The following is an 18,722-nucleotide window of genomic DNA, read 5'->3' on the forward strand; positions in this document are numbered from 1 at the left end:
CGCCAGCCTGGATTCAATCTCTGGCACCCTATATGGTGCACTGGGGTACTACCAGGAGTGATCCCTGAGTACAGAGCCAGGAGTAAGCCTTGACCACTGCTGGGTGTGTCCCCACCCCCAAACTCTGCTTTGTCTTAACTTCAACCAAAAAAAATCCCTCCTCATGCTCACCCTAGAAACAAATTAAATTCCTGTCTTTTGTGATTCTCCAACAAACAACATTCCCCCGCCTTAACCCATGAAGTTGCAATTGTTTTTGTACCCTCCAAGCTCGTGTCTCTGGTTTCTCTCACACACACTCCCCTTCCCCTACACACACACACATACACACACACACACACACACACAGAGGCAGCATCTTTAAAATATGTATATGTAGGGAACTGGAGAGACAGTACAGTAAGGAACGTGCTTGCATTGCCCATGGCTGACCAGGATTTAATTCTGAGCCTCTCCAGAAGTGATCTGAATGCAGAGCCAGGAGTCATCTCTAAACATTGTCAGGGGTGGTCCAAATAACTAAAAACTATATGTACTGAGTGCTTTAATATTTTATTTTTATTTTTTCAGAAGTAGTATTTTTCTTTGGTATCACCAACTCTCATGGCAGACCTGAGACATAAATTGTGCAACAAATATTAAATAAAGGACTGAGGATGTGGCTCAGTGGTAAAGGGCAAGCTTTGCATGCATGAGATCTGGTTGGAACTCCACAAATAAACTAATTAATTAAACGACTTTATGATTGCTGAATACACTAGAGAGTGCAAAGAGGTCATTAGGAGCAAAGTTTTGCAATCAGATTGGCTGTTTGCAAATTAACCCTTTCTCCACTCAACACTCAGCGCACTTTAATGACAGCAATGTTGCTCGTGTGACTCTGACGATGACGCCGTCCACACCTGCTTCCCACGACGGTGTAAAAGCGGAAGAGGCGGGGCCTGAAGAGGAAGTGCCTACTGGGAGCGAGCGGCGGCGTCTCAGTTGCCATGGAGACAGGACAGCGCCACAAGCACCTGAAGTCCGAGTCCGGGTCCTACATGTCCCGGAGTGTAACAAGGAGGCGCTCCCAGCACGCCGGGAGCATGCACAGCCCCATCCAGGCCGCCCGGCTGTCCGCCCTCGCCTACTCAGACACGGCCCACCAACACTTCGCCGTGCGGCCCCGCTTCCTCAAGCCGCTCCTGGAGCCCCAGATGCTGCGCCTGCGCCCCACCTCGCTGCTCTCTCAGGACATCTCGCACCTGCTCACCGGCGTTTTCCGCAACTTGTACACCGCCGAGGTCATTGGCGAAGAGCTGAGCACCAACTTGATCAAGGCCCGTGGCAGCGAGGATGCGAGTCACGAGAAGTTCGTGGACGAACTGCAGGAGGTAAGGCGGCGCCAACGGAGGAGGGGCGCGGTGGCCACGCCTCTGGCTGGGGGACCCCGGGCGCGCCCAGGGGAAACCGGGTCCCCCTCGTGATTCAGTCAAGTGACCGCACCTGTCGGGTGCCAGGCGCACGGTTTGCTGGAGTTGGGACAATGCAACTCTAGCAAGAGCAAGACCATGCCGCGGAGCAACCAGTGCTTGCTGGGGTGAACAGTGCGCCCCAGCCACACTTGGACAAAGCCTGAATCTGATAGCAACTGCCCACCTTCATTTCTCTGCACAGTCCACGTGCTGCATGCAGAAGTAAAACACCGGAGTGGAAGAGGAGGGGGCAGGTACTGCAACAATTTTTCCTTGGGGATGATAATTCAGAGAAGTCACTCCCTTTGGGGTGTGCTCGTTGATATCACGGCTGCAGCCTTAAGGCATTCCGGCCCTGCCTCCAGGAGAATGCACCGTCTCTGGAACTGAGCGCGTCCTGTTTTGTGCTGACCACGCACACTCCGGAAAGGGAGTCTCAGGGGAGCGCTTTATAGCAGCGGAGATGAATTCAGAAGGGGCAGACTGGACTTCCGGGACACGCCCAGCGCTCCTGAGCAGCCCTTTATGGGCTGGGGTAGCACAGCTTCCCCCATCTACCAAGGAAACATGCTGACTTATGCCTGGTATTTATTTCATAGTCTCTGCGTGGCCGCTTTCTTTGCTCTGATGCCAAGAGCGGTTATGACAACCCGGGCTCTGTTACTGAGTTTGCCATTTCCCTCGATGAGTCTGTTTTCACCTGTGTTGGCTTGTGTTCTTTTATTGTGTTTGTGGACTTCAGGAGAAGCCCTGATTCTGAATTAGGTTGAGTAGAGCTCTAGGATCTCACTGTTTCTGGGCCTTGGGATCTTCTACCTGCCAGGTTCGCGAGCTCTATAAGCGGCGCCTGGATGAAGTTGACATGTTGGAGAAACATATCATTCAGGCCCGGGCTCGGACCCTTGCAGAGAAGGAGCGGTGCATGCAGCAGCCCAGTCCAGAGAACCTTGGGTCCGTCATGGAGTTGCCACCAGGTGTGTCTCTTGAGTGCCTTCCTCCTCCTTCCCCACCTCTAGCCATATGCTTGGATTTACTTTTTTGCCCCCTTGAATCTTTTTGGAGAGTGACAGAGGTTCAGACATGAGATTCCATCTCCACAAAAACACTCGGGTGCGCATGTTTCTATGAACGGGAACAAAACATGCTCCCACATAACCAGCAGATGGTCCTCAGACCAGAAGGTGGGCAATGGCACAGTGCTTCCCTCTGCCCCTAGACTGCTATCAAACTGGTCTTCCATCCCACTCTTGCCCTGTGCCCTTATTGGCCAGGATCCTGGCCAGGAATTCCTGTTGCAGACCATTGGCAAGCCTGTTATTTATCTATTTATTGTTTTGGGGCTACACTCAGCTGTGTTCAGGGCTTACTTCAGGTTCTGTGCTCAGAAATCATTCCTAGTGATGCTCAAAGGACCATATCCAGTCCTGGGATTGAACCCAGGTGAGCCACGTGCGAATCCATGTGCCTCCCCACTAAAGTCTCTCGTCAGTCCCCTGACTCTGTTAGACTCTCTTGCTTAGCATAATTTATTTCCCTATCTTTCATGTTCTTGACATTTTTCCCAGCTCATTCTGAGTTGATCTTGGTCAGCTATCTGGGTCCAGTGAAGGTTGCTCCCGAGACGCCCACCCTGACGCAAAGGACCCGGGATGGGTCACTATCACTGTGCTGAGAGCTGATACTGTTCACAGTTAAGTCTTCCCCTGGGAGTGATACACCTCCAGTAGCTTTCAGAGTCCCCAGATAATAACATTAGATTGATTTGACTAGTGCAGTTGTAATCCACATAGAGGCAGATTCCAGGTGCCTTTCACCCTGCATCTTCCCATAATCTTTCTCTTAAGCATTTCTCAACAAGGCCCTCATTCTGAAAGATGGGAGCTAATGTTTCCTCATGATCAGATGCACATTCCATGGCACTGACTAAGTTATACTAGGCTCTTCTGGTCAGGAGACACAGGTGCATTGATTCACCACTGATAAGTCTTTGAACACAACATCACTCCACTTTTTAAAACTTTCATTTTTGGAATGGTAAGAGATACTGGACTATCTTTTTTTTTTCTTTCTGGGTCATACCCAGCAATGCTCAGGGGTTACTCCTGGCTCTACACTCAGGAATTACTCCTGGTAGTGCTCAGGGGAACCATATGGGATGCTGGGGATTGAACCTGGGTTGGCTGCGTGTAAGGCAAATGCCCTACCTGCTATACCCACCCTACCCAAAGCCCAAAGCAGGGCTATCTTGCACATTTTTTGTATATTATTGCTTAGAATCAGCCATTTCTCTAAGAAGCCCTTTTTCCTTTCGTTATCCCCAATCCCTGAAAACTGTCATTTTCAGACTGGGGAGACAGTGGGACATATGGGGTTTAATCCAGACATTGCTTTATCATCTGAGCACCTTAAGGAATAGCCCTAAGCACCACTGCATGTGGCCCAAGGTCTTCCTATTGAAAGGAGTGGCCAGGGATGTTTTCTAGAACACATCCTTCCCCCATGGTCCCAGGACTGGTCACTCTTGAGAGGCATGTGGGGAGTTTGGGTAGGGAGGCCATAGTTCTCTGCAGACATCTGAGCAGCTGAGAGTTTCACAGTAGCTCCCATGAAACTTCTAAGAAGCCCCTACCCGGTGCTACTGGCTGATGTTGCTACCACTGATTTCTCTGATCCCTCTCCCAGTCCGTCATCTCTTATACTCAAACCCTCATGTTTGGTGTAGAGAGTAATTTCTGTTCGCCTGACTGAACCATAACTATTAGAGTAGACCAAGACTCAATATTCTTAAATTAAAATATGTGGTGGAGAAATATGCATTCTTTTTCTGACTGCCCTGTACCATTGATTCTAGGGAATTTCCAGAGGCAAAGGCCATTTGAGGCACTGTCTTGGCTATTTAGATGTCTATTAATATGTTAATACCAAAGTATTAATATGCATGGTTTAAATCAAAGTATTAATGTGCATGGTTTAAAAACATCAAATAGGAGCTGGAGAGATAGTACAGTGGGTAGGGTACTTGCCTCCCATGCAGCTGACCCGGATTTGATTCCCAACACCTGATATGGTCCCCTGAGCCCTGTAGAGAGTGATCCCTTAGCAGAGCCAGGACTGAGCCCTTAGCACCTCTGAGAGTATCCCCTAATCCCCAAAAAAGAGTCGGTTGAAAAAAATCCTCTACCTCTCCCAATGTGTTCTCACGAAAATTGACCTTTTATAGCTTTGATTATTATTTTTTACATTTTGGATCTTGCCCAGAAATGCTCAGGTGTTACTCCTGGTGCTGCACTCAGGAATTACTCCTGGAAGTGCTTGGGAGATTAGTGGGATGCTAGGGATTGAACCTGGGTTGTCTGCATGCTATCGTTCAGGTCCCGCTTTAATTATTGATACCTCTAAATAGTATGTCTTGGCTACTGCTTTGTGGCTGATCAACCATAGAGATTAATGATCATTTCCTCAATGAAGAGAGGTTTTCCTCCATTGGCAGTGGGTTGGTGGGGGGAAGGGTTGGCTCAGCTGTCTGGACTTGCCTGGTTAGACTGACTTCAAACTGTAGTCCAACTGGATTTGACTCCTTGGTGCAGCTTGGACTAAGATTTGCTTCATATGGATTCCTGCTAGGGTCCAAGATGAAAGTGCAAGGGCTCTTCTCTGGGCAGGAAGTGTTCCTATGATGATGACAAAGACTGAAGAGGGAAGACTCAGCTGTTAGAGCACATGTCAAACCCCTGCCAACATCTCTTTGCCAAAGTACATACCATAACCAAATTCAGGATTGAACACACACACACACACACACACACACACACACACACACACACAAACCCTATCTTAAAAAGCAGGAACAGGAGGTGAATGCAGAGAAAGGTGAAGGAACCTGATCCACCATGACCCCCTTAGTTCTAATTTGTTATAGACCGCTCAATGATTAACATTATTTTAGCTTGAATAATCCCATCACATAGTGTTGCCCAACAGCGAACCTCTTTTAAGGGTCTGGTAAATACTTGATAACTAGATGCTTCAAAAGAATTCTGAGAATTGTGCTAGATGGTTTTGACTAAAAGGAAGAAGAAATTTTGGATGCAGAAGCCTAAGCATCCATCTGATATGACATACTTTGTCCTTCTCTCTAGTGAAAAAGATCTTCCCATGGTACGTGGACAGTGATCTGCTACAGAAGCATCATCTCATCTGCCCACAGGACTACCACAGTGACCCCATGCCATTCTGCTCTGCACCCAAAGGTGATGCTTTTCTCCGAGCCTCTGAGCCTGTTGGGAAGTGACTTAGGAGCAGGACTACATTGGCCTCTATTCCCGTTTGCTGTCATTCCCTACCTTGTAGATTGTTTCCCCTCTCCTTTCTTATGATAGTGGCTGTGGGAAGGATCAAAGCTAAGCAGATTACTAACATACTCCAGACTGAAGTCTTAACTCCTCCACGGGGCATGATACTCTTGTCATGCCCAAGAGCACGGAATAAAAAAAATAATGGTAAGAGATGTTGAATGAACCAAGAGAGGAATTTTATGACCATATGAATAAGGGAGGAAGTTCCTAATGGAGTCAGAACATGGACGTAGGGCTGTCTCCTACCACATACCGGAAAAAATGCAATATTTTATTTTTTAGGCGTGGAAGGAATGCTAGGTAGGGTGCCTGAGAAAGCTATGTATGCATTTGTGATGTTGGGCCAGCTTCAAAGCAAGAACTTCTGAGAATGAATGAGTGTGTGTGTGTGTGTGTGTGTGTGTTGGTAGGGGAGGCTAAAATCAGGGAGGGAGGTTTTTGGAAGAGTCACTGTGTGAATTCTAAGGCATATTCTAAGGCATCAAGATCACATAATAATGCCAGGCTCTGAGGATGGGCTCAACTCCAGTTGGGATCTGGGGTGGTGAGGTTAGAAGGTATTTCAGAGGGAGGAAGGTTTGGGATCTACAAAATTGAGGATGCTGGTGAGGAAAGAGTTGCCAGGACAACTGGAAGCACATAGGTAAGGAAGACCAGCAAAAGGGAGCAGAATAGCATTCTGGGCAATTTGCTGCTCCCATGTTTGAACTCACTGTTCTGTGCAGAGACTAAGGATGGACTCAACCTGCAGCAAAGCAGGAACAGGAGGAACCTGATAATTGCCAAGGAATGTCTGCTAGGACTAGTTTCATTGAATTTCTCTTAACATTGAAGGTTCTCATTTAATCTTTTTGGGATGATCTTCTAGGTGGAAAAAAGCTCATACAAACTTCAAATTTTCAGGTCAATTTATTATTGTTGTTAGGTCTACATGTAGTGATTCTGGGGATTACTAAGGCCAAATCTGGTGAGGGATGGAACCCTCAAATATAGAAGACATGTGCTTTACTACTTGAGCCCAAATCCCTGTGAACTTTGTAAAAAGCATGTTTACTTAGAGAGAGAGAGAGAGAGAAAGAGAGAGAGAGAGAGTGAGGTGTGAGGGAGAAAGAAGGGGGTGGAGGGGGGAGAGAGAGAGAGAGAGAAAGAAAGAGAGGAAGGAGGGAGGGAGGGATGGAGGGAGGGAGGGAGGAAGGGAGGGAGGAAGAGGGAGGGAGGGAGGGAGGGAGAGGGAGGGAGGGAGAAACCTATTTTGTGTTAAACGACTGAGTTGCAAGTCTTTCTTCCTCACTGGGGATTGAATCCCAAGCCTCAACTGTGAGAAGCTGTGCTCTGCAGCTGAGTCGCCTCCTGACCCCCTAGTTCTAGGTCTCAAGTACGTCGAATAATTTCCAGTAATAATTTATATCCCAAAGGGCAGCTACACCTAATGTAGTAAATTTGAAGTATTTGGAAAAACAATCAATCTAACTGTGGCTTTGGTGGTTTTGTTTGGTCACCTCAGAAACATCTCCTCACCTTGGTATGGTAACTCCAGTTTGGTTCTTTGGTACCACAGGGAGCACCACTCCTGGCTACACAAAAATGACATTTAGTTTTGAAAAGAAGTGTTCCCTCACAAAGAAAGAACTGGCCAAGAGGACTGAAGTTTCCCTCAAGAAGCTCTCGGAGAGCGAAGAGGAGTCAGATCATACCGTGAGCAGTGAGACGGGGGTCTCAGCCATCAAGGCCAAAGTCAAGCCCAAAGGAAACGCCTTGGTTAGTGTTGAAGCCTGGTCAGTGTGTGCAGGTGGTGGGCACAGGACGTGATAGGGGGGAGGAGTTCCAGAGGACACAAGCGCTCGTGATGTGTCCACAGCAAGGGTAGGGGAGAGCTGGCGTTGGCCATCTACGGAACACACACTGAGCCAAGTTGTGGGGTCAGGTGGCCCCTCTACCTGTCACTGATTCTCTGCTTCCTTGTCTTCCAAAGAAAGGAGGTCTACTGAGGAATAAGAACTGGATGAACCACCTGTGTATGCCACAGAGGAAACTGGAGCGGCTTCTGCTCGCCAGAATGGAGAGTCGGAATGACTTTCTGAAAAACCCTCGGTTTTTCCCTCCTAACACTCCGTACGGAGGCACATCTCTCCTCTTTCCTCTCAAGGAGTCGGCCCGGAGAGAATCCCAGAACATAGATCTGGGACCAAGGTTTGTCTTTCCCTGACCCATTCTGGCTCCTTGGGGTGTGGCCGGGATTGGGCAGGCTCTGTCTGGCTTGAGAAGGATTCTAGAGTCAGGGGCCCGTCTGTCAGTGTCTGAACAGAGCAGGGCTTCGGGCTTCCTAGAGACATTCCTTTCAAAGTCCCCCATAGTTCTGAGTTGATGCTTTTCTGCCTGCCAGTGCTGGAAGAATTGGGGGTCAAATTGCACCAAATCACTCTAGCTATGTGGTCCTTCCATCCACTTCATGGTTCTTGGATAATAAAATGATTTGGGACTTGATCACGGGGCTCAGTGGCAGAGTACTTGCCTTGCATGTGTGAGGCCCTGGGTTTGATTTCTGACACCACTCAAAAATTTTGTTTGTTTTTTGGTTTGGAGCCGCACTTGGTTGTTGCTCCTGGCTTGCTCCTGGCTCTGCACTTGGGAAACATTACCGGTGGGCTCAGGGAACGTCAGGGATTAAACCTGGGTCTGCCATGTACAAGATAAATGCCCTATCCACTGTACTGTCTTTCCGACCTGATGCCATCAATTTTTTTTCCCCAACTGTTCTTGGTCACCTATAAATAATTAGTATAAACTGTGATTTTTTTTTTGTTGGGGGAGAGTCACACCTTGGCATGCCTAGGGCTTACTCCTGGCCGTAAGCTCAGGAATCACTCTTGGCGGGCCTCAAGAGACCATATGGAGTGCCAGGAATTAAACTCAGGTCGGCTGCATGCAAGCAAATGCCTTACCCATTGCACTCTCCCTCTGGCCCCCTAACTGTAACTTTTCCTAAGAGATGCCTTTGGCTCTATTTAAGTATTTGTTCCTATGAAAGGTTTATTATTTTCATGGTTTCATCATTTTAATGTGGTAATACTTTTACCCTTATAGGCGTAGGGGCCCTGCTGGTGCTGCTTTATTCCCTGCAAAGATTTGAGAATGTGGTTCTGCTCTGGCCCTGTGGTGCTGGTGGTACCAGGTCACCTCGATAGTGCTTGGGAGCCTCTAGGGTCATACTCAGTGTTATTTGGGGACCTCCAGGACTGGACCTGATGGTGCTTGGGGATCCAGCTGTAGTTTTGGGTAGAGAACCAGGTTGGACCATGTGCCAGGCAAGCACCTTAATCCCTTGTACTTTCTCTCCAACCCCTGGTAACTTTTTTTTCTTTTTTTGGTTTTTGGGTCACACCTGGTGATGCTCAGGGGTTACTCCTGGCTCTGCACTCAGGAATCACTCCTGGCAGTGCTCGGGGGACCATATGGGATGCTGGGAATCGAACCTGGGTTGGCCACGTGCAAGGCAAATGCCCTACTTGCTGTGTTATCGCTCCAGACCCACCCCTGGTAACATTTCTTTATCAAACAAATGACCTTGTTGGGGCCTGAGAAACAGCACAGCAGGTAGGGTGTTTGCCTTGCATGTGACCCTACTGGATTCAATTCCAGGGATTTCCTATGGTACTCTGAGTTTGCCAGGAGTGATCCCTGAGCTCAGAGTGAGGAGCAAGTCCTGAGTACTACCTGGGTATGGCCCCAAAACAAAATGAAAAAAGACCTTCGTTACTAGTAGACATGAGAAAAGACTAACATTTGCAAAACAAAAACGCACTTATATTAAATGTCTATTTAACGTGTTGCTGTTTAAGCTGGGGGGGGGTGTCTTTTCTGTGAAATTCATAGCTCTGTGTGTCTTCAAAGTATTTATTCCTGCTGTAGAATTAGCCTGTGCTCTGCTTTTGCGATGCCATGGTCTTCACAGCATCTTGTGAATATCTTTGACTGATGACCTTTTTTTGTATGAGGCGGTCCCTGGGTACTGTTTCCTGGCATGAGGGGAATTGATATCCAACCTTGCTCTCTCCTCTGCCTCCCGCAGCTGTGCTGATACCCCGGTATTTCTAGCTAAGCCTTCAATTGGATTTTTCACAGACTATGAAATTGGACCCGTCTATGAGGTAGGATTTTGGTTTATTTACAGGTCCTGCTGCATCTGCTTTCTGACTTTTTAAAAAATCTTGGGTCCAGATGGGGCTGGAGCGATAGTACAGAGGGTAGGGTGCAGGCCAGGGTTTGATCTCCAGCATCCCATATGGTCCCCCAAGCACCACCAGGAGTAATTCCTAAGTGCAGAGCCAGGAGTAACCCCTGAGCATTGCCAAGCATGACTCAAAATAAAGGAAGAGTGGAAAGGAGGGAGGGAAGGAGAGAGGGAGGGAAAGAAGGAATAAAGCAAAGATCTCGGGGCCCAGAGAAAGAATACAGCAGGTAAGGCTCTTGACTTGCACACAGCCAACCTGGGTTTGATCCCTAGCACCTCCATATGATCCCTAAGCACTGTCACTAGTAAGCCCTGAGCACAGCCAAGTGTGCTCCTGCTACAAAAAATAATAATAATAATAAAAGAATTATGAATTTGTATTTAGTTTATTTATTTATTTTGTGGTACCAGGGATGGAACCCAGTGCCTTACATATGGCAAGCCATGTGCTCTGCCACTGAACTATATCCCAGGTCCCTTCTATGGAAAAACCATACACAAAGCTATGGAAAAGACTAATGCCCATCAGTTCTTCACCAGCTATTTTTGTTATACCAATTTGGTGCTGCCCATTCTCACTCCCTTGCCTCAACTTCTTTCTCTGTGTCTATGTATGTCTGTATACAGGGGGTTTCAAGGAAAGGCCAGCCATTCTGTCATTCTTCTATTAAGACTGTCATAGGTATCCCCAACAGAAAAGGTCTTTGGTGGGGGGCAGGGGATGATCATCACAGTAATACTATGATCCCAAGTAATGTTTTCAACTAGTACTATCAATTAATATTTATCCAGGTCTGATTTCCTTCCAGTTATTTACTGTTCTTAAAGGTTGAATTTGGGGGGCTGGAGAGGTAGTACAGCAGGTAGGGAGCTTGCTTTGCATGTGGCCAACCCAGGTTTCCTCCCTCCTTCCCTCCCTCCCTCCCCCCCTCCCTCCCTCCCTCCCTTCCTTCCTTCCTTCCTTCCTTCCTTCCTTCCTTCCTTCCTTCCTTCCTTCCTTCTGCCTCTGTGCTCAGGAATTGCTGCTGATAGTACTCAGGGGACCATGTTGTGTCAGGGATCAAACCTGGGTCTTCTGCATTGCAGGTATTCAGCATTACATGTACTCAGTGTTTGAATCAGAATTCATATGACCACCACTCCCCCCCCCCCAAAGCCCTGTCTGGAGTGATATTGATGCACAGAGCCAGGAGTAAGCCCTGAACACATCCAGGTGTGGCCCGCAAACAAGCCAAAAATAAAAAGATACGAGCTCATACAAGAGGAAACCCAAATAGAAAATATATGACTAGATCTAATGATCATTCATTAATAGAAATGAACATTGAAAACGGCTCACCTAGTCAGAACCCAGTGTGGTCTTTTGCAACTTAAATGTCAATATTTAATGTTCATATTCACCTATGAATAAAGAGTGGAGCTATCCATTTATGTAACTGTTTCCTGCTGTGTGTAGGACTTCATATGCATTTTTAATGTGTGTGTGTGTGTGTGTTTTAACTTTATTTTTAGGTATCGTGTGGTTTGTAGAACTGGTAATGTTAGGGTTTCATGCTCATAACATTCCAGCACCACACCCTCCACCTGCATGTCAGCTTCCCTCGTCATTGTCCCAGTAACTAGTTATCCTAATCCCACCCCCACCCCAACCCAACCCTTTCTGATAAGCCTTCTACTGAAGATGGTTCTCAGTTCCTGTTGCCTGTGGGCTTTTGTGAGAAACTGTTCTGTGTCAGGCCCTCTCCTCCTGACTAACTTCACTCAGTGTGATACTCTCCAGTTCCATCCCCGTAGCAGCAAAGTGCCTGATTTCATCTTGATTTCATCTTTTCTTACTGCCGAGTAGTATTCCACTGTACATATATACCACAGTTTCTTTATTCATTCACTTTTTTTTTTTTTTTTGCTTTTTGGGTCATGCCCAGCAATGCACAGGGGTTACTCCTGGCTCTGAAATCGGGAATTACTCCTGGCAGTGCTGGGGGATCATATGGGATGCTGGGAATCGAACCCAGGTTGGCCGCGTGCAAGGCAAATGCCCCACCTGCTGTGCTATCACTCCAGCCCTATCCATTCATCTTCTCTAGGACACTTGGGTTGTTTTCAGATTTTTGGCTATGGTGAATAGTGCTGTAACAATGAACATAGGCGTGCAGATGTTTCTTCTGAATAGTTTTTGGGCCCTTGAGGTTGATACCACAAAGTGGAGTTGTTGGGTCATATGGAGACCTAATTCCTTATTTTTTGAGAAGGGTTCATCTTGATTTCCAAAATCAAGATTCCAAGATTTCCAAAATCAATATTCCCACTAGCAGTGAATGAATGTCCCTTTCCCCCATATCTACTCTCATATGGGTATTTAATTTTTTTATTTTGGATACAACCAAGATGTTCAAGGAATACTCCTGGCTCTGCACTCAGGAATTATTTCTGGCAGTGCTTGGGGGAACATATGGGATGGTGGACATTGAACCGGAGTCAGCCGTGTACAAGGAAAATGTCCTACCCACTATACTATCTCTCGGCCCACAGGTAACTTCTGTTCTTTTCGATGTGCGCCAGGGCTGGAGAGATAGCACAGTGGTAGGGAGTTTGCCTTGCATGCAGCCAGCCCGGCCGAGCCGGGTTCGATTCCTCCGCCCCTCTCAGAGAGCCCAGCAAGCTACCGAGAGTATCTCACCTGCACGGCAAAGCCTGGCAAGCTACCCGTGATGTATTCGATATGCCAAACACAGTAACAACAAGTCTCATGATGGAGACGTTACTGGGCCCGCTCGAGCAAATCGATGAACAACGGGAGGACCGTAACCTGACCTGATGTGCACCAGTCTCACTGATGTGAGATGAGAACCTCATTGTTGCTTTGATTTGCATTTCCCTGGTAAGTGATGTAGAGATTCCCCCCTCCCTCCATACCTAGTCATCTGTCTATTTTCAGGAAGTTTTTGTTCATCTCTCCTCCCCACATTTTGAAGGTGTTGCTTGGTTGTTGTTGTTGTTGTTGTTGATGTTATTTTCCCAACCAGTACTTTATATTTCTTGGATATCAACCCTTTATCAGATAAGTGGTGAAAAAATATTCTCTCCCAGTTTGTGGGGTTTCTTTTTTGTTCTGGTCTTTATTTCTTTTGTGGTAAAGAAGCTTTGTTGTTTGATGTAGTCCTATTTCTTAATCTTGGCTTCTGTTTTGCATTTCCAGTGCTTTATATCTTACGCTGGATGATAGAGACATGCTTTTATTGTGTTATATTTGTACACTTCTGTCCAATGTGATATTTCATAAAACAATTAAAAGCTCAGGGCATGGAGGTCTGAGGGTGAGGGGTGAGGATACACACCTTGTATGTAGCCAGCCCTGGTTTGATGCCTGGTAGCACACAGGTACTCCAGGCATCACCAGGGGAATCCCTGGAGGCCACAGAGCACTGCCAAGGTCAGTGGCCCGGGTGGCCCTGGCACTGCAGGACCCGGTCAGCATTGCATCTTTGGGCCCGCACTGAACTGGCCACCTGGGAGGCTGAGACTTACTGGGAGGGTTCCCCAGGCCTCCTAAGCAGACTTCACACACCCCCACCCGCCAGATAGAAAAGATCAGGACGTGCATGGAGCTCCTCTTCTCTTCTGATCTCTTCTCTACATTCCTGTTCCCCTGGTATTTAACTTCTCGCTAGGGAAAACTTCCCAAATGAAACTAAAGTAGGTAAAATAGCACAAGAGGGTCAGAGTGATCATGCAGCAGATAGGGCTCTTGCCTTGCACGCAGCTGGCTTAGATCCGATCCCTGATACCCCGTCTGGTCCCCCAAGTCTACCAGGTGTGTTCCCTGAGTACAGAGCAAGGCTTGGGCATGACCGAGTGTGACCCAGAAACAAAAACAAAAAAAAAATTTTTTTGAAGTCAAATAAATTTCTGAAACCCAGTTCAACAGTTGCCAGCACCCAGGCAAGCTTATTTATACCTCCTGTCCTTCCACTCCACACCCAGCTATGCTGAGGGCTTACCACTCCTGACTATGCTCAGGAATCACTCCTGACTCATGTGCCAGGAGAATGCCCTACTCCCTGTGCTACGTCTCAGGCTCATGTTATTTATTTATTTGGTTTTGGGAGCACACCTGGTGGTGCTTAGGGCTTGCTACTGGCTTTGTGCTCAGGGATCATTCCTGGTGGGCTTGGGGGGACCACAAGGGGTGCCAAGAACCTGGGCCACCCGCATGCAAGTTAAATGCCCTACCCACGGTACTGTTGCTCCCCCATAACCTCTATATTATTCATTCCTTCCCCCGCTGCGCGCACACTCACACACACACACACTTAATTTTAACACCGTGGCTTACAAAGATTTGTTTTGGGCATTCAGTGTTCCAACACCAAGCCCGCTACTGCTGTCACCTTCCCTCCACCATTGTCTCCATTTCCCCAACCACCCCTCAAGCCGCCCCCGTAGCAGGCTCATCCTAGTTTATTTTCTTTTTTAAAAAAATTATTTATTTATTTATTTATTTATTGCTTTTTGGGTCACACCCGGTGATGCACAGGGGTTACTCCTGGCTCTGCACTCAGGAATTACTTCTGGCAGTGCTTGGGAGATTATATGGGATGCTGGGAATCAAACCCGGGTAAGCCACGTGCAAGGCAGATGCCCTACCCGTTGTACTTTCGCTCCAGCCCCTAGTTTATTTTCTATTGCTTGTTATCACTGAGGGCTGGAGCAATAGCACAGCGGGTAGGGCATTTGCCTTGCAAGTGGCCAACATGGCTGACCCGAGTTTGATTCCTCCGCCCCTCTCGGAGAGCCCGGCAAGCAACCGAGAGTATCTCGCCTGCATGGCAATGCCTGGCAAGCTCCCCGTGATGTATTCTATATGCCAAACACGTAACAATTGTCACAATGGAGACATTGCTGGGCCCGCTTCAGCAAATCGATGAACAACGGGAGGACAGTGACAGTGACAATTACCACTGAATAACAGTGATTAGAGAATATTTTCATGGAAGAAAATTTATGAAAATTGTTGTGTCTCACCATGGGACCATTAAGTCCTCATCTGAGGGTTTGCCAAGTTGCTGTTGCCAGTCAAGCCCCAGTGCCCCCACGTTATTTAAAGGGAATGGGGAACACCTCCCGCTGGCCCCCGCGGCTGGCTGTCTAACACACTGCCCTCTCCCATGGCACAGATGGTGATCTCGCTGCAGAACACCACCTCCACCAGCCGCTACCTGCGGGTGCTCCCGCCCTCCACGCCCTACTTCTCCCTGAGTCTGGGTGAGCTCAGCACTCCCCCCCCACCTCACAGCAGACCCCAGCCCAGCGGACTGCAGATGGACCCCAGCCCCTACCCCTACCCTGCAACCTCCTTGGCAGCCTCTGGGCAGCCCCTGGGCAGGGGTCTCTCCCGGCTCTGCTTGCCCCCAGTGATTCCTTCAGGGTGTTGTAAAACTGGGTCCTGGTACATGCAGGGTGGTGGGGTGGGATGGCACCATTGGCCAGGCGCTCACCTGGGCCTCACTTCCTGGTCCAGGGGCTCTACCTGTCTTTGGTGCTCCCAGTGGTGCTGGGATCACAGGCACTGGACCCCGCGGGGCAGTGCCAGGATGGACCGTCCCTTGATTCCCCTTAACCTGAAGGCGGCATTCCAGCCACTGAGCTGTTCCTTCTGCCCCCAGATCCCGATGGCTCTCACCTCCCTCCAACCTCCCTCTGCTTCTCCAGGCTCCCCCTGCCCCACGCATAATCCCCTCCCCATCTGCTGCTATAGCCCCTAGCCCAGCCACAGTGATTTTCTCTGAGCAACTCTAATCTCCAGCTAGGCCTGGCCCGGCCCTATCCAGCCCTGTGCGCCCTTGTCCAACCCGTCTTTCCACAGGAGTCCTGCTCCCCTGGCACCCCCTGCTGGTTCTACTCTCACATACTCTCTGCCCTGAGAGGGCTACTCAGTGGGTGCCAGCTTGGGTGGGGGGGTCGATATACCTACACCTCTGGAGATCTACCTGCCCTCCTGGGGGGGTGTGCTTATGCCTCTGGGGGTGTCTATGCACCCTTGGGTGTACCTGCATCCCTGGGGGTCTACCTGTGCTTCTGGGGGGATCTGTATGCACCCCTGGGTCTAAGAGCATCCCTGGGGAGGGTTTACTTACATCCCTGGGGGTCTATCTGCATCTCTTGTGGGGGGTCTGTATACTCCTCTGTGTCTACCTGCATCCCTAGGGGGCTACCTGCATCCTTGGGGGGGTCTATCTGCATTTCTTGGGGGAGGTCTGTATGCACCCTTGGGTCTGCCTGCACCCCTGGGGGTCTGCCCGGCTGGCCCAGGTCCTGACCCACGTGTCGTCGTTGCTTTTGATCATACACAGGGATGTTCCCAGGAAACGGCGGCTTGGTGGCTCCCGGGCTTATGTGCCAGTTCGTGGTGCAGTTTATCCCCGACTGCCTTGGGGATTTCGATGATTTCATTTTAGTGGAGACGCAGTCCAGCCACACGCTCCTCATCCCCCTGCAGGCCCGGAGGCCCCCTCCAGTGCTGACCCGTGAGTGACGCGTCCAGGGTGACATAACCCTCCAGAGGCTGCCCCTCTTGGGGCCCCTCTGCAGAGTACCCGGCTTGGTCCTCTCAGGCCAGAGAGGCTGATGGGGGGACCCCTGCCCCCCACAATAGTGAGCGCCCCCTTGTCCTGCCTGCTTGTGCTGGGGGCTAACTCGGATCACAGGCAGCGTGGAGCGGCGACCCTCCTGGCTTTCCCCCAGCCTGCCCCCACCCAAGTTCAACCTGCACAGCCCCTTGGCCTCTGTGGCTCTCTGGGAAAGCGCTGCCCAGGTCTTGACCCCCGCCCCCCGCCCAAGGACACTTCAGCTGGGTCCAGTCCCACAGGACACAGTGGCACAGCTGCCTGCTACTCGGTCCTCTCCAGGAAGGTTCTGGGGTGCTGAGCTGGCCCCGGGGGAGGGGGGGAGGGGGGTGGCGGCAGCAGGGCCACCAGGCACGACATCTTCCATCTCCTGGCTGCAGTGTCGCCCGAGCTGGACTGCGGCTTCTGCCTCATCGGGGGCATCAAGCTGAACCGATTCCTGTGCAAGAACGTGGGCCTCAGCGGCGGCAAGTTCTGCATCATGCCCAAGGGGAGCTGGCCACCACCCAGCTTCAGGGTGAGCTGTGAGCCTAGCACGCCCCAGGGGAGGAATGCAGGGTGCTGGCAGGGGGAGGGGAGACGGAGAGGTGGGGAGCCTATGGGAGACCCCCCCTCCCCTGCAGCCTGGTGTCTTCCTGGTATCTCTCACTGCTGAGTGGGGCCAGGGAAGCATGCAGGGAAGGCTCCCTGAGGAACCAGAATTCTGGCTCTTGGGCAGCTCTTGCACGGTGGCGGTTGGAAGGGAGCCCTGCATGCCCCACTTTCTCGCTCACCCCGGGCACACCTCTGCTTCTCTCCCAGGCCATTGTCACCGCAGGCTTTGTGGAGCAGCCTCCCTTTGGGATCTGGCCTATGGTGTTCGAGCTGGCGCCGGGGCAGACCATCTTGTTGGAGGTAGGACATGGGACCCCAGTCACAACTGCCCTCAGAAATCCCCTGCTTGCCCCCGCCCCGACCCCAATGTCACTCATCTCTGTCATCTCGTGACCCTGCACTCCTCTCCCGTCCCTGGTCCCAGCCCTTGTGGCTGCTGGGTGGAGGCTGGTCTTGCTTTCTGTCAGGGGTGTCATTCGGTTCTCTTCCCCATGGCCACCAAATAAAGTCCTTGCACTTCCGCCCTAACCCCTGAGCCGGGGCCGCACACGTGCACACGCACATGCAAACACACGAAGAGGAGACGGGGGGGGGGGAGGAGTGAGAGGGGGAAGTCAGGGAATTCACAGGATGAAATGTTGGGAGACACACAAGCAGATCAGCAGTGCAGTGCTCCCCCCCCCCCCCCCCCCGGCTATCCTGGCTTCCAGGCTGCTGTCCTGTGTGTCCTCCAGGGGTGAGATGCCTGATCCTTCTTCCACATATTTCCATTTCCCTTTGCAAGACTGGTCTCCCCCCGGCTCTGTGCTTCCCTCCTCTCTGGGCCAGCTCCTGTTTTCAGAGCTGCGTACTGTTCCATGGGTGGGGGCGGGGGAGGTGTGAGGAACCAGAATGTGGGCACCTCCTGTTGGACACCAGTGTATTTCCAGTCTCTGGCCATTTCAGAAAATCACTCCCCGGCGTGCTTGTGCTCAGGCCTGATCTAGCTGCAGGGTCAGGCCTCGATGTGGGTTTGCGGACTGCATTCCGTCATCTGGGGCCTGTCGTGGCACACTAGCCCTGCTCTGTGGATTGTTCCCTCATAGTTCCCGTGGCCACATGTAAAGTGCCTGTCTCCTTACACCCTTGCCAATAGTGTGTTTTTATTATCAGTCTTAAAATCTTATTACCATGAGCATCCTTTTTTTTTTTCCATTTTTGGGTCATACCTGGTGATGCACAGGGGTTACTCCTGGCTCTGCGCTCAGGAATTACCCCTGGCGGTGCTCAGGGGACCATATGGGATGCTGGGAATTGAACCCGGGTCGGTCATGTGCAAGGCAAATGCCCTGCCCACTGTGCTATCGCTCCAGCCCCACCATGAACATTCTTTAGCATGCACAAGAGCCAGAATAGTTTGACTGTCACCCAGGTACTCCTTTTTTTTTCTTTCTTTCTTTCTTTTTGGGTCACACCCGGCAAT

The 18,722-nt window shown here is 50.1% G+C and overlaps 1 protein-coding gene across 1 annotated transcript in view; it reads left to right on the forward strand.

Moving 5' to 3' along the window:
- The first annotated feature begins 989 nt into the window (after positions 1–989).
- The window catches only part of DLEC1 (DLEC1 cilia and flagella associated protein), a 40,875-nt gene continuing 23,142 nt past the window's right edge, over positions 990–18,722 (forward strand). Inside the window, exons 1-10 of the mRNA XM_056129344.1 lie at positions 990–1,373; positions 2,278–2,428; positions 5,594–5,704; positions 7,368–7,567; positions 7,782–7,999; positions 9,879–9,957; positions 15,218–15,305; positions 16,394–16,567; positions 17,047–17,183; positions 17,468–17,560. Coding sequence (XP_055985319.1) covers positions 990–1,373; positions 2,278–2,428; positions 5,594–5,704; positions 7,368–7,567; positions 7,782–7,999; positions 9,879–9,957; positions 15,218–15,305; positions 16,394–16,567; positions 17,047–17,183; positions 17,468–17,560 — 1,635 coding nt within the window. The remainder of the gene's footprint in view (positions 1,374–2,277; positions 2,429–5,593; positions 5,705–7,367; positions 7,568–7,781; positions 8,000–9,878; positions 9,958–15,217; positions 15,306–16,393; positions 16,568–17,046; positions 17,184–17,467; positions 17,561–18,722) is intronic.

The sequence above is a fragment of the Sorex fumeus genome, unplaced genomic scaffold (assembly GCF_029834395.1).
Source record: "Sorex fumeus unplaced genomic scaffold, SorFum_2.1 ptg000072l, whole genome shotgun sequence".
In the NCBI taxonomy this organism is placed as follows: domain Eukaryota; kingdom Metazoa; phylum Chordata; class Mammalia; order Eulipotyphla; family Soricidae; genus Sorex; species Sorex fumeus.